This window comes from Sturnus vulgaris, chromosome 1 (assembly GCF_052056855.1).
Source record: "Sturnus vulgaris isolate bStuVul1 chromosome 1, bStuVul1.hap1, whole genome shotgun sequence".
Lineage (NCBI taxonomy): Eukaryota > Metazoa > Chordata > Aves > Passeriformes > Sturnidae > Sturnus > Sturnus vulgaris.
This window is the reverse complement of record NC_142243.1, coordinates 68,432,228-68,446,410: the sequence shown is the minus strand read 5'-3', so window position 1 is coordinate 68,446,410 and position 14,183 is coordinate 68,432,228. Positions and strand designations below refer to the sequence as shown.

At 36.3% G+C, this 14,183-nt stretch overlaps 1 protein-coding gene across 2 annotated transcripts in view; it reads left to right on the top strand.

The window, feature by feature from the left end:
* DTNBP1 (dystrobrevin binding protein 1) overlaps window positions 1–14,183 on the top strand; it is a 59,129-nt gene that overhangs the window by 22,188 nt on the left and 22,758 nt on the right. For both annotated transcript variants that reach the window (XM_014878238.2, XM_088169086.1), the window contains exon 7: window positions 1,306–1,328. In XM_014878238.2, coding sequence (XP_014733724.1) covers window positions 1,306–1,328 — 23 coding nt within the window. The remainder of the gene's footprint in view (window positions 1–1,305; window positions 1,329–14,183) is intronic.

Sequence of the window (14,183 nt, the reverse complement as noted above, 5' to 3'; positions counted from 1 at the left end):
TGGAGGAGAAGCAGGAAAGGAAATAGGTACTCACAGGAAGTTGCAACTAATAGAATTCTTTTCTGTGAATCACACTTTAGCTTATTTCCTGGTAAAGCACACATTTTTCAAAAACCTGTATTTAACATTTGGTGACAAAAGCGGGATATTCTCTGAAAATGTGGAGGTAAATGTATTTTCTTTCTTTTAGAATACTTTGTCCTGCTTAGGGAATAAATTGTTTCACCTTTAAGTGAGTTTCGTCTGTTTTTGATGCAAGAATAAATGCTGACTTGCATCATCAGTAGAAGGGGTAGAGGGAGATATTATGGTATAGCATGTGTGTTGTGAAGCAGTGTCTCTGGTAGGTGACTGAAGAGTGCTTTTGTCTGTGGATAGAGAATGGAATTATTTATCTGGACAACTGTGAATTCAGTCTTTAATTTATTTTTCTGACAGTCACTTTTGCTTCAAAATTCAGAATTTAACTCTGCATTCTATGAGGCACAGACTGAAAAAATGTTTGATGTAAATGAGTGTTCTGTAAGACCAGCATTCTGCCTTCTCTCAGTGATTACATTGATTCTTCTTTAGCCTTTAAATTTATGATGAATCACTACCTCGTAGTAATGACAATTGTAGCGTTTTGCAAGTTCTTTAAAACAGAGAAAATATTTCTCTTCATTTTGTAGCTTTTGCATTCACAATTGCATAACTACTAAAAGCAGAAAATGGCCTGTATGAAGGCCAAAAAGATATTATATTTGACTTAATTTCTTAGCTTTCTGGTACATGAGTACTATGAGTTATCTGTCATATTCTATATTTGAAAATTTTCTCCTCTGAAGAAAGACAGGCAAAGAGACATACAGTGGCATTCTGTTTTAACTGAGTGAGTGATGTTGTCAAATTTTTCTCCTTCAGTGTTGCCAAAATGTTTTTGAATAGCATTGATGAAAATGGGACACAAATTGTTATTCACTATGCTGTAGATTGGTAAATCTCTACTAAGCAAAGGATGCTTTAGTAACTAAAGCCTTAAGAAGTCTTGGTTATTTTTGGAGCAGTGTATCTGGAAATTATATAGGTAAATATAAATGTGCAATATTTGAGTAACTGTAAATGTTTATAAAGAGGTGGTGACCTAATTTATAAACAGGTTGATTTTGTTTGCTTTAGGTAAACACATAGTAATATTACCCTTATATATGGTGACAGTCAAATTCTTTGATTTTTGTCTTTTATTGAGTCTTAGAGCATGTAAAATCCTGCAGTTCTACATGTGGTATTTCTAATTAATTTTTTAATTCTGTTCTTCTCCAACAGGAAGGAACTGGAGACATTCAAAGGTAAATTCTATTTTTATTTTCTACTTAAATGTTTGTAAGACTTACAGTCATTTGTGTGTTAACTGGAACTAGGAAGGGGCTTATGCCCTTCTACATTTGACAGTGTTCATTTTTTGTTGACCCAGCAGGCTGTGTATTTTTCATTTTACCTGTTCTTGCTACTGTTTTCTTTGGGAGAGTCCTAAGTGTTGGGAGAGCACAGATACTTTGTTGTCTTATTTAGGTTTGAGAGAGTCCCTTATCTGATTCAAGCCTTTCCCTTGGTGTTCAATATTTGTAGTTAAGGGCTTTGTCTTCAACTAGTTGATGTCTTTTCTAGCACGGATGTATTTTTGGCACATGTTGCAGGCTGTTATATGTTAGATTTTTGTCTGGCTGTTTCCAGGGAATTTTCACAGTATTATGCAAATTTAATTTTTGTAGCTTAACTTATTGGAGATACTCGATGATATATACAAATATTTGTCCAACATATGATGTAATGTCTGGAAACTCTGCCATGTACTATTGCTTTGTTTCTGGTACATAGATGGAACAGAGTCCCATTTTCAGTAAATCCTGAACTGGGGCTTATTCTACCTACTGATGTTACTGTTTGATCAGCTTGAGAATTGCTATTATCTCTTCCTTTGGATAGGATGGGACTGTGGGTTTATGACTAGTATTTATGAGAATAAAGTCAGTTGCATTGACTTATGTCAATCAGTTGTCTCTTGAAATTGAAAGGAGGCATGGAAATTTCTATCAGCTGCATTCCTTTGCTTTTTCAGTTCAGTACTATCTCTGTGATGCTACAAAAGGAAAATAACAGTTACAGTAACAGATAAGCAACACAGATTATGTAAAATGACACTTTTTCTGTAACTTACCAAACCAATCCTTTTGCTGATCGATTTGACAGCTTTCAACATAGAACAATTCAATACAAAATGGAAGATAATGCCAGGCTCCTTCTGATCCAGAGCAAGGCAGCTGCTTTGTAGTACCTAGTGCTTGTGAGAGCAGTGAATCCTGGATTTTTGTTTGTATTGATCAGGCGTTTTAAGTGAGTTTCTGGAAGCCAGGAGAGTGGTTTACAAAGTAGTTTCTCTCTAGGCCCCTTGTTATTTTAATAGAGACTTTAATGTTATTTGACAGTAAGTATTTTACAAAGACAATTATTTTGATGGAAGAGGAAGTGCTAGCTGTGTGCTGACCTTGAAATTTATACCAAACTAAGCAGTTGGTTCTGTAATGGGTACAGAGGCATACGGATTTCCAGTACTGGTTATGAAGGACTTGGCTTGGTAGCCAAGAGAGGGCTAGATAAGCATAGAGTGATGAATTGGGGAAAATGGATATTAAACACCTGTCAGCCTAATTTGTGTGGGGTTTTGTACCTGACAGAAGAGAAGGGGAGTAATAGCTAAGAAAATTTCAAGAATGGTCTTGTCAAGCAAGTCTAATACCCTTCTAGAAGATGACAACAAGGAAGTTTAAAATAAACAATAGATTCAGTGTTTTGATTCTGGCTACAACTTTCACTGTTTTGCTAACATTTCCCAGGAAATTGTGATTAAACTACTAAAAATCCAGGTGCAGAGTTGATTGAAAATCCATGCTTGGAGGAAATGTTCTTGGGTTTCTGACTTACTATGTTCTCAGATCTTAGAATTTTTTTTGTCAACCCAGATTGTGAAGTAGAGGTATTCATTATATTGGCTTTAGTCAGTCTTTTTCTGGCCTTTTGGACCTCACATTAGTATCTCGCATATCTTTCATCAGCTGGAAAAAGGGAGAGTAGGAGATTGCTAGTTGTGAAGGATTCATTACGTAATGGCAGATGTTTCAGTTTTAGGGCAGCTTTGCCCAATCTAACTTGGGGCTGTTACTTGAGTTTTCTGTTCTGAACTGCTTCCAGGGCTCAGTAGATTTTGGCAAAAATGGTCTGTCACTTGGTTGGCTTTAGTTCCGGCTGATGAAGCACACCGAGGTAACTCGGATGGTGTCCATAGGAATCCTGTCTCAGGAAAAGGAAAAGGCAGCAGCAAGGGCAAACAGTGTATCTTAAGTTAACAGCTAACACTGTCATCTAAAAAGCAAAAGAAGCCAGGGAAAGTTGGTTCCAACTGAAACATGTTAAGTAGTTGAGTAGATGGTTCTTCACATATTAATATTGCAAATACAGACTACATCCTAACTAATTTATCTTTGCATAACTTTCCAGAGTAAAATGTCTTCCTCAACATTCTGTTCATGAAATGCCCAGTTCAGGGGCTAGGAAAAAAGAACGGTTTAAAATACCTTCCTATACACTTGCATCTTTTAATGCATTTACACTTGAAATCATTGTGCCTTAAAATCTGTTCCAATGGAAAAACGCGAAATGCCATTTTTTATTATAGTAACTTGTTATTTGTGAATTTGAATACCATATGCTAAAAAGGAGTAGCTTCCAAGATATAAGGATCGTAAATGTCTTGAATAAAAATATCTTTCATAAAGATACAAGATCATGCTATCTGAATATGCAGGAATTAAAGTACCACAGAAACTTCCTTCAATATGTTTGCTAGAAGCGTTAAAAGAGAGTTGTATGCACTTCTTTCAGTGTCCAGATGCAACTCGCATGTTCACCAGTGATGAGTGCCTTGCTCAGGATAGAAAGTTTTACTGGAATTAAGAAGCTGAATGGTCTAGTCTGAAATTCAAAATAGCACAGCTCTAGAAACTTGAATTCTATGATGCATCACATCAATTGCACAATGAATACAGAAAAAAATGCAAATTTTATGTTGGCACTGACCCTGAGAATGCAGGTGTGACTCAGAAGGCTGGTAGATAGTTTCACAGACCTCTCAGATCAGTTTTAAAACTTTACTTCCTTGGAGTTTCGTGGATGTGTAAATAAAAATAGGTACACAGGTGTAGTCTGTAAATGTGTGAAATCTTCAAATGTCTGTAACCTTAAAAAGTTTTAAGTGCCCTTGTATATACCTAGTATTTATTGATTTTAATATTGAAGTATAATCTATACAACCAAGAAATCAAATTGTTTCTGGTTTCATTTATAACTTCCCACTGTGTGTGTTAAGGTACAAAGTTGTAATTCATTGATCTTTTAAGTATATTCTTTGAAGATACCAGGTGTCTTCCAGAAGGGGCCCTAACAAGAAATGTATATATGCCAGTTTGCAGCATTGAAAAGGGTTGAGAATCTACTAACTCTCTTGCTCATTGATAAGGAGAATGAACTAAGAATGTAATACTACTTTAAGAAATTATGAATTATTTTTGTATTTTTCAATGTTTTAGAATTTATTTCTGCCATTTTCATGTTGGTGTTGCAGATTGTATTCTATTTCATGTGAGGAATAAATTTTACTATTCTTCCTTTTGCTTTAAGACTTATTTTTACAGGGCCAGACATTCTCCTTTTTTGTTTGCTGCACCCACAGTGTGCAGGGGCAGGACAAAGCTTTCCAGTCTCTCTTCTTTCAACCACAAGGGTTTTCTATTACAGAGTAATTGAAATTGATTATTATTTAATAATCTGTGATGCTGAGAAAGTGAAGGTTAGGCGCTTTCTTGCTTTTTTGTGTTAAACACCTCTCTCTGAAGTAGGCAGGGAATGAGTGTGTGATGTCTTTGTCGACGCTGCTGCAGCACTGGCATTTTTGTACCTGGAGTGTGAGGACAGAACATCTCAAAGGTTGTCCAGTTCCTTAGCTTTTTTTAGTACTTTATCTTTCAGAGGTCTTTTCTATAAGAGATGGTGGATTTATGAATGGGAACATTGGTATGCCATATGGAGTAGCCTGAAAGTTTCTTCTTAGTATGCACCAATTTCAGTCTTGGGAGAACTGCTTGTAGGAACTGGCTTATGCTCTGTGCTGTCCTGTCTTGGCTGAGACTCATAAAGATGCTAAAAAAAAGTGGTCTGTTCTGAATCTTGGCAATTTCTTGCAATAGTAGCATTTATTTTAGTTTATATTTGTGTGTGGTTTTGATTTTAGTATTTGATGGGTTGTGCTCTTACATCATTTAGAAAGGTATCATTTTCATTTTACAGCTGAGAAACTGGAAATTAGATAGCACATATATGGTTATTTGCTCCTGACACTTGAAACCTAGTGCATTTAGGACTGCACTGAGATTTAAAATCATTCCATCATCCTTCTAGGCACATGGTACAATTTTTTAATTTATTTTTTTTCTTTTTTGAGTTAACATTCCTCTAGTTCCAGAGCAACCAGGATTGTGTAGTAAATAGTTACAGAATACTGTTAATCTCATTAGAGGATGGAAGAGTAGAGCAGATAATGGGGTAGGTAATCAGCAATGAGAGTAGGAAAAAAAAGTTTCAGAAGTAGTAGAATTGCATAATGATAATATGCTGTGTAGTTTATTTCTAATTTATCCAAATAGGAACTATTACATAATAGATTTTTAAATTGTTTGTAAAAGTCCCTTTTAATAAAAAGTTCAGGAGGCAGTGTTTTGAGTTCATTTCTGGAAAGAAAAATAAAGCACTAGAGGCTGTTTAGAGATCAGCAACACAGCGCTTTTGGACAATGAAAGGTGGCAGCAACTTTGCAAGGGCAAATATGCACGTGGCTTCGGCTACTGAGTCATGCATATTTCCAAGCTTTAACAGGATTAGTTTCATTCAAGCTCAGGGAAACAGGTCATATGACCAGTTTCAGCACTTCTATTTACAATACAACAAAATATGTTTTCAGCCTTTTGAATCAGAGGTCTCTCCCAAACAAGGCCTGATAAGTTTTAAGAGCTTTATCAAAATATTCCTTGAGAAACTGACCCGTGAAGTAAAGAGCTGTTTTTTCTTGCTTTTGCCTTCAAGGTGAAGTCATTGTGTCACATGTGATATGTAGATTTGTTGTCATCCCTATTCATGCATCTAAGATGCTGCTGTTAAAATTGCAGTTTTCCAGTCCTTTTATCAGGAGCTTAAATATATTTATATCCAAACTTTAATTTCCTGACTTTCACTGTACCCTCTTCTAAGAGCGCACAATATTTGGAAGTCTGACTCCATGTCTTTGTTCTCCATTATTTGAAATCTATTTACTCTAACAAATAGTATGTTAAACGGATTATTTTTTAAACCAGTCTAGGGATCCTCTTTATTCTGCTGAGTTCTGATGGCTGTCAAAATACAACTCCTTTTTCCTATTCTTCATATTGCCTTCCAGATGTGTGAGTAATATGCAGTGGAGGTCTTTACAGCTTGTGGTTGACAAATCTCATACATTCAATGATGTAGCTGCTCTTGAAGTTGAGCTGTCATTTTGAGCACATAATCCTGTATGTTTCTTCTGAGCAAGAGTAAGATGACGTTGTGGTTGAAATTAATTCCAGCCACATGGAGTGTGACTGCTTTAACACTTCTGTGGTCCAAGACTTCCATATTTAAATCTTGTAGCACAGACAACTCTTGCTTTGTCATACCAGAAAACAGTTGGGAAAGAATTGCTTAATTATTTTGTAATAAAGCTAAAATGGAATTAAAATTCCAGGTTATAGTCAGATATCAGAGGTTTTCCTCATTATTTTGCTATGAGCTGAAAATATCCTGATGGATTTCTAGTTAATACTGTGTTTTATTAGTTTCTTTCCCATCCGGGCTGTGGAAGGAGAGCCTTGCAACTTTGGATGCTCTGTGTTGTTTGTGGCAAGAATTGACCAAGACTCTTATATAAGATAACCACTCTCGAGGGAACAGAAAGATTTGAGACTTGGGCACTTCTGGTCAAACCTTGAGTGAAAGGCAAATAAGTTATACTACTTAAGTCTTCCATTTTAGTGTAATAGGATGAGACAGATGGAGGGGGAAACAAGATTCTGAAATGTCCTTATAGCTACCTTGCTCTTGATTTTGCTTTTTATGTTTTCAAGTTTGCAGACTCATGCATCTGTTTCTCAGGACACGTGTTTACAGTTTCTAGGTCAATATCTAGATTTCGTATCTTCTATTTTTGCTCCTTCTTTGCCTTCCTTGAAATGGTATGGCCTTAAAATCAAGCCTTTTAAAAAATAGTGATTTTGTTTTAAAATCCTTTTAAAGTGAGGAATTTAAGGAAGGTTAACTCTTGGTCTTTCACCAGTTTCAGTCCTCCCCAGTAAATAATTGAGTTTTCATACATCTGTGTAGACATTACCATCACTGAAATATATGTATAAGCTTTCAAATGTACATTTTTGTAACCCACAGGTGGATGGTGCTGAGTTGCACATGTCTGCTTCTGTTTGACTGAATTATCAAACTTAATGGCATACTTTGAGAACCTACCCTATCTATGAGTAGATACCCAGGAAAAGTGGAAGTTTTCAGTTTTCTGGGATAATACACAAAAGCAATTGCTTGCCTCTCGCTAACGTGACTATATTCTTGATTGGCAACACAATTTGAGCATGAAGTGTAATTGAAAATGTATTAGCTGCCTTTGCCAAGGCAGCAAAACATTTCCTGGATTAAGTATTAAGACTGGGAGTGAAGCAAACTACAATGGATAATATCTTGTGTATGCATTTATTTTGCAGATGACTGGAGGTAAATCTATCTAATATGTTAATAAGCATCAAGTCTTCAGGACAGACAATATTTTCTATGCAGGAAATAGAATTTACATTTCAGTGGAAGAGATAAAAAAGAGGAGGTTTGGCATATTTCAACTGTAGAAACAAAATTATCTACAATTCTACCTTTGATTACTACATCAGAAAGCCCATTTCTATTGTGCTTTGCCCGAAGGAGGGCTGCATTGTCAATTAACTCAATATATAATGGTTTGGGCTGAAAGGGACCTTAAAGATCATCTAGTTCCAACCCCCTGCTGGCGTTGGGGTGCTACTTGCTAGATCAGGTTGCTCAGAGCCCTGTCCAACCTGGCCTTGAACACTTCCAGGGATGAGGCATCCACACCCTCTCTGGCCAGTCTGTGCCAGTACCTCACCACCCTCTGGGTAAAGAATTTCTTCCTAACATGTAATCTAAACCTGCACTGTTTCATTTTAAATCCATTGCCCCTTGGCCTATCCCTGTCTCCCCTTAAAAAAAAAATCCCTCTCCCTCCTTTTTATAAGCCCCCTTAAGTGAGGTCTCTCTGAAGTAATTTCTTCTTCAGGCTGAAAAACCCCAGCTCTTAATAATTTGATATGATGAGGAATTATTTTCCTTTTGCTCATTTTTTATTAATGTCAACTGCTGAAGTGAAAACAGGGCTTTTTTTGGTAGACAGCCTTGGGTGGATCTTAGTGATAAAATGGCATTCATAATTACTAAGGTGGTTATGTATTGGAAAAAGGTCTGAATTTTCAAAGCTGTAAATGGAGAGTATGGTTTCTAAAGGAAGTCTCAAAAGGCTTTTATAGAGACCAGATTATTTATGGGAAAACAAGATAGATTTCCTTTGAATAAATAGTGTGTGCCATTGTAATTTGGCTGATCAAAGATAAGTTTTGGTTTTGTCACTTCTACTCCAAACCACTTCTGGTTTAATGTTTTAAATGCCTTTTTATTTATTTGTTTCTTTGTTTGTTTATTTGTTTGTTTGTTGTGTGTTTGACTAGAATGTAACTTGTTATGTTGTAGATTCGATAGTACAGTTTGTAGCCTCCATGCTCAACTAAATTTCAGGATTTTGGGTGATGGCTGTCACCTGAAAGTAGGAGTCAGACAATGAATTAGCATAACCCGTAGAGTGCAAACATTACTGATACTTCTCAAACATTGTGTTTATCAGGATTTTTTTTAATGTTAATTCTGTCTGGATAACAGTAAAGAGAAGGAACCCTCCTTTCTATTAAATTCTGCTTAATCTACATATATTTTTAGAAAATCTTGTGGGTTTTATTTCATTAGAAATCCATATGCCCTCTCATCTTGTCTTTGTGTTGCATTTTGAGGGGGCTGGTTTATCCTCCCAACAAATTTTAATAGTGGTGCTTTCATGTAGTTCTCTCTTTCTTTTCCTTGATTCCTACTCTCTTTGTAATCTAGTATTGCACTAGGTCAAAAGCCCTTTCAGAGGTCAGATGTATCACAACAAATTTGGCATCACTGCAGCTTAAAATAAGATGCCTCATGGGTGTGCAAGTTCAGCTCCTGTTGGCTGTGGTGGAAGTTTACTCTCTGCTGGAATCAGCCTGGCAGAATCCTGGTTTTGTTAGGAGTGGAGGAGGCCAGGGTAACAGTGGGGATTTTCTTCAGCCATTGCCAGGGTGAATAGCAAACTGTGTAGATAATAGGAAACAATTTCATGGGAACATAAGTGCTGTCGTATTCAGTTTATGTAGAAGAGAAAATATTTAAAGGTGTAATATTTTAATTGCCTCTAATGCTTAAATGAGGGATGTGGAAGAAAATGTAAGCTGGTTTTGTCTGCAGCTCTAACTTGAATTTATCCTTTAATTACCGAAGTCCAGACTGAAGGCAGGGTTATCTCACGATTATTTATTATTATTTTAATCGTCTACATAGATATTTTTGGTGTTATTTTGACCAGTTAAATAAACCACGTTTTGTACATTCTGGGTATTTTTACTTTTAGTGGTGTCGATTGGTGAAGTATTTGTTATATAATTGCTTCTTGTCTCTACAATTTTGATAATTGTCACAGAGAAGGTTTGCAAAATGTGATCTTTTCAAGTAGAAGAAAGGAATTGCTATGGCTATCCTGGTTTCTGGCAGCACGGTGCACGCTCCTAAATTGAAGAGGCAATGTGTGCCAGGGTTCCCAATTCTGAGGAATGCCTTACAGTTTTTGAACATAAATGCACTGTTGTATAACTGCAGCATCACCAAAGATTCTCAGTCATATGCTGATGCTGTATTTTTTTTTCTCAACTGCATAACATTTTATATTTTATTTCTTTTTATTCACTTTTGGTGAAAATGTAGACTGGATATGTAATATAGAAAATTCAGTTTTCAGTAGAGAATACTGTTCTAATTTGTTTTAAAGTCACATCCAAGGCTTTTAATATTTTATGTGTGAAGTAAGAATAGTATGTAATCTGGTTTGTGGGGTATCTGTGCTAAGCCATGTTAAGGAAAGACACTTTAAGGGGTGAACCTTGTGAGCAGTGCCCAATAAAAAGAAAGAATTCAGAACCTTCTGTGCCTTTCCCCTTGCTCCTGAATAATTTTCAGACGCTTCCACCTCTCTGCCAAATAAGCACATGCTGTAGCTGCGTGTCATCAGATTATATCCCGCTGGGAAGATTTCAGTCTGTGCAGCACCCCTTGGCTCAGCAGCGTGTGGTATCTTCCCAAATACATGCCTGCATTTCTGGTGGAGCCCAGCTGCTGGGAGCTTGTGCTCAGGTTCTGGGGAGGCGCCGAGTTGAAGTATCCATGTGTGTGCAGCTGCATCTGCGTGCGAGCGGCCCATCGGAAACTGCCCGTCGCCGTACCACTGCTTTGAAAAAGCAGCCTTCTGGCAAAGGTCTTTGTTCTGCATCAGTGAAGATGCACATCACCGGGGCTGCTTGGTAACTGGAGCTTTCACTTGACCACTGCTGGGTTTCTTTTTACTTGCTTATTTCTTACTGCCATGTCATCTCCGGGAGGCACTGAGAATACCCAGAAGAATTCACGTAGGTGGAACTTTATTATCGTCTTTGTCATTTGTCACCTTAGCTTGCCAAGCTAATGTAAAATGCAAAATGAAATTAAAGTTAGCTTAATTAATTTCCTCAGTTACCACCATTGCCTGATTTGCAAAGGATGTGCTGTAAATGACAGGTTAATTATCAACTTGATTTAGCAAATTTGAAAGAAATGGTGACTTAATGTCTATTTTTTCAGGGCTTTTGTTTATTGCTTTGCTTTTATCTGTCGCTTTGCATTATTGTCAAGGTAATATTAATCAGAATTAGTAAAAGAATTCAAATACACAGATACTCTGTTAGCTAAAATTCAAGCAGGCGTGTCTTAAGGGTGGGGTGACACTAGAGGATGAGAGGAGACAGAGAATTATTATCTGGAGATAAAACCAAGAATAAAAAAATAGAGCAGTGAATGTTAGCATAGATAGTCATGCTAGTTTCCTTTAGATAAATAAAATAGTAAGTAAATTTTAAAGGTATATTTTCAGTAAAGCAGCTAATGCTATTTACATCCATATAAGCCTCCTTTAGCATATGAAACAATATTCTTAATTGTGCAACCGATAACATTTTTATCTCGTCAATTTGTTAGTAATGGTGTTTAGAACTGCTATTTGAAGTAGAAACATAGATTCCTACTCTATTTCTTTTTATATTCTTTTACATAACCACTGGAAGAGTTTTTTTTCTGTTACCATTCACGTGGATTTTTTTTTTTTCAGTGGATGTCCAGGACCAAAAGATAAGAGTAAATGGAACTAGTTGTTATTTAATAACCTGTTGGAGCATGCCTTTATCAAGGCTCTACCTATGAGTTGTAATTTTGAGCACTAAAGTTGATATTTGTGTTAGATATGTGAAGTTGAATATATTGTTTTAAGTAATTCACCTGATATGGGAGAACTTTTTTCATTTGTGTTGATTAGAAATACTTAATTTGTAGAAATACTTGTTTTCCATAGGTCTAGTCAGATCAGTTGATTGCTTACTTAAAGATGGCAAGATTTACCCTCTGTTCTGCTAAATGTGGTGTGACCACTGTGCTCTCAAAATTGTGTAGGGTTGCAAGCAATATATGTACACCACTGGTATAATCCACTTTGTATTCTTAACTACTCTATGCATATTGGCAGAAGTCCCTCTTTACTTGTTGTTGTTTCCTGAAATTGCAGTGGAAGTATAGGTATAGAGGGGCACAGCTGCAAGTATTTATTTTTTTCCTTATTTACCATCATATCTTGGACAGTAGAACAGCTGTTTTGTGTGTGGGGTGGGGGCCAACCTTGGAATTTTATAAGGATTAGAATATGAAATGGGAGAATAGTATGAAATCTGAGCCTTAGCAATATTACTCCAAGTACTTCTGGGAAGAGGTAGCAGAAAGTAGAAGCCTTAATATGAACATTAATATTGAAGGGTTAACAGTTCTGTGGTAACCAGAATTATTCTAATTTTTTAATCACATTATCACATCTAGCTTTGTGACAGAACAAAAATAATGCAAAAACTATTTTTTGATAATCTATTTGCTCACCACCTATGTAGGCTACGGTTAATGACAGGTTGAAAAATACTGATACACCTACTTTTAAAATCTCGAACAAGACCAGCTGGAGTACTTTTTGAGGTGCTGAAAGACCAAATTCTGTAGGCTCTTGCTGCCTGTGACTTTATTGTGATGCAAATGAATTTGTAAACAGTTTTATAATGACAGTATTCTTTCTTTTGGCATGCTGCTTCTGTTTTAGGTTAGAAATGTAACTGTAAGTGCAGACATTTCATCAGAATGATTTGTAACTAAATAAATGTACAGCAACAGATTATACACTTTTTATGTTTCTTCTCTTGACGCTGTTTCTTTCTGTAGTGGTACTCTAAATATGATGCTATTCTGGTTCTTACAGTGTTCAAAAATAGTAGAATTGTTTTAAAAGCTGCAGTAGAAATAATTTATTCCTTCCTTATAGCATGTTCTTACATAAATCTGAGCCCCGCCTTTCCCAGCAGTGTCTTATTAAACTACTTGTTCTGCTCAGGTTCTAATGATGTGTGTGGATGGCTGAGGTGTGCATGTGAGCATGTAGGAATTCTGAATGCTTCTCTACTCATTTCAGTAAATGGAACAAAAAATGTGGATATTTTGGTAAACTATTCTGTCGGTTTTATTTGAGTGCTAGGTATGTCATGTGAAATTGTATCAAGGCAGTGGAGCTGAAACTGTACAAACATAAGTCTTTGGTATTGTAGCTTGTGCAGCATCCTTTTTCAGGATGTATCTGCTTTTGCAGTTGAAATATTGTGTAATAAAAATAGATATTTAAAATGTGAGCTATTTTTAAAAATCTGCAACAATTTTTTATGTGTATGTAATATTTCTAGATTGCATATTTCTAATAGAGTATGTGAGTTAAGACCAAAAGAAGTTAAGAGGCAGTTTTGGCTTACACATTGTTTCATTTTTAATCACTTGGGTTACTCTGTGGATTAGGGTGAAATAAATCTTGTGGAGATGTCACTCAGCCCTTTTTTTCCTTTTATGTAGAAGGCAGCTAGTGCTATTTTGATGTTGCATAAATGAGACGATCAAAACGTAGTTGGCTGTGTCTCATTTTAAATCAAATGGGAATGGTGCCATTTATAGGAATAAGTTTCTGTCGTAATTAGATGATTATGTAATCACTCCAGACCTTGCACACCAGCGTTTCCATTGGCTCAAGAGGATTTTCCCTTGATTATAATCTTAAATCCTCATAGATTTATTCTCTCTGATTATTGAATATTAAACTGGAAGCCCACACCTCGTGGAGAAGACACACTGAACACCACACGATTTATTTTCAGTTAACTTGGGTGTTCACAAGGGTAGGAAATGAAACTGGTGTACTTGATGGCCTCAGGGTTTGCAGGCCACCAGTGATGTGGGAATTGCAGTTTTGCTGATGCAATGTCCTAAGCCTTTATTTTAAAGATTTACCTTTATTTTAAAGAGCACCATTGTCCATGTGGCTCTCAGGTACAGGGTAGTTTCTGTCTCTTGATGGAGAGCAGGGCCCTCAGGAGGGGCCTGCAGCTTCAGCTTCTGTCTCCACAAAACTGTGTGACTGGAAGAAATCTGTCCACATTATGGGTTTGGATGACATAAGTACTTTTTCCCTTTTTGCTTCTTGGTACATATTTAGAGGGTTGTGCTGCCAGTTGTTTAGTATCTGGTTCTTATTACAATTGAATATGTTTCTGATGCAA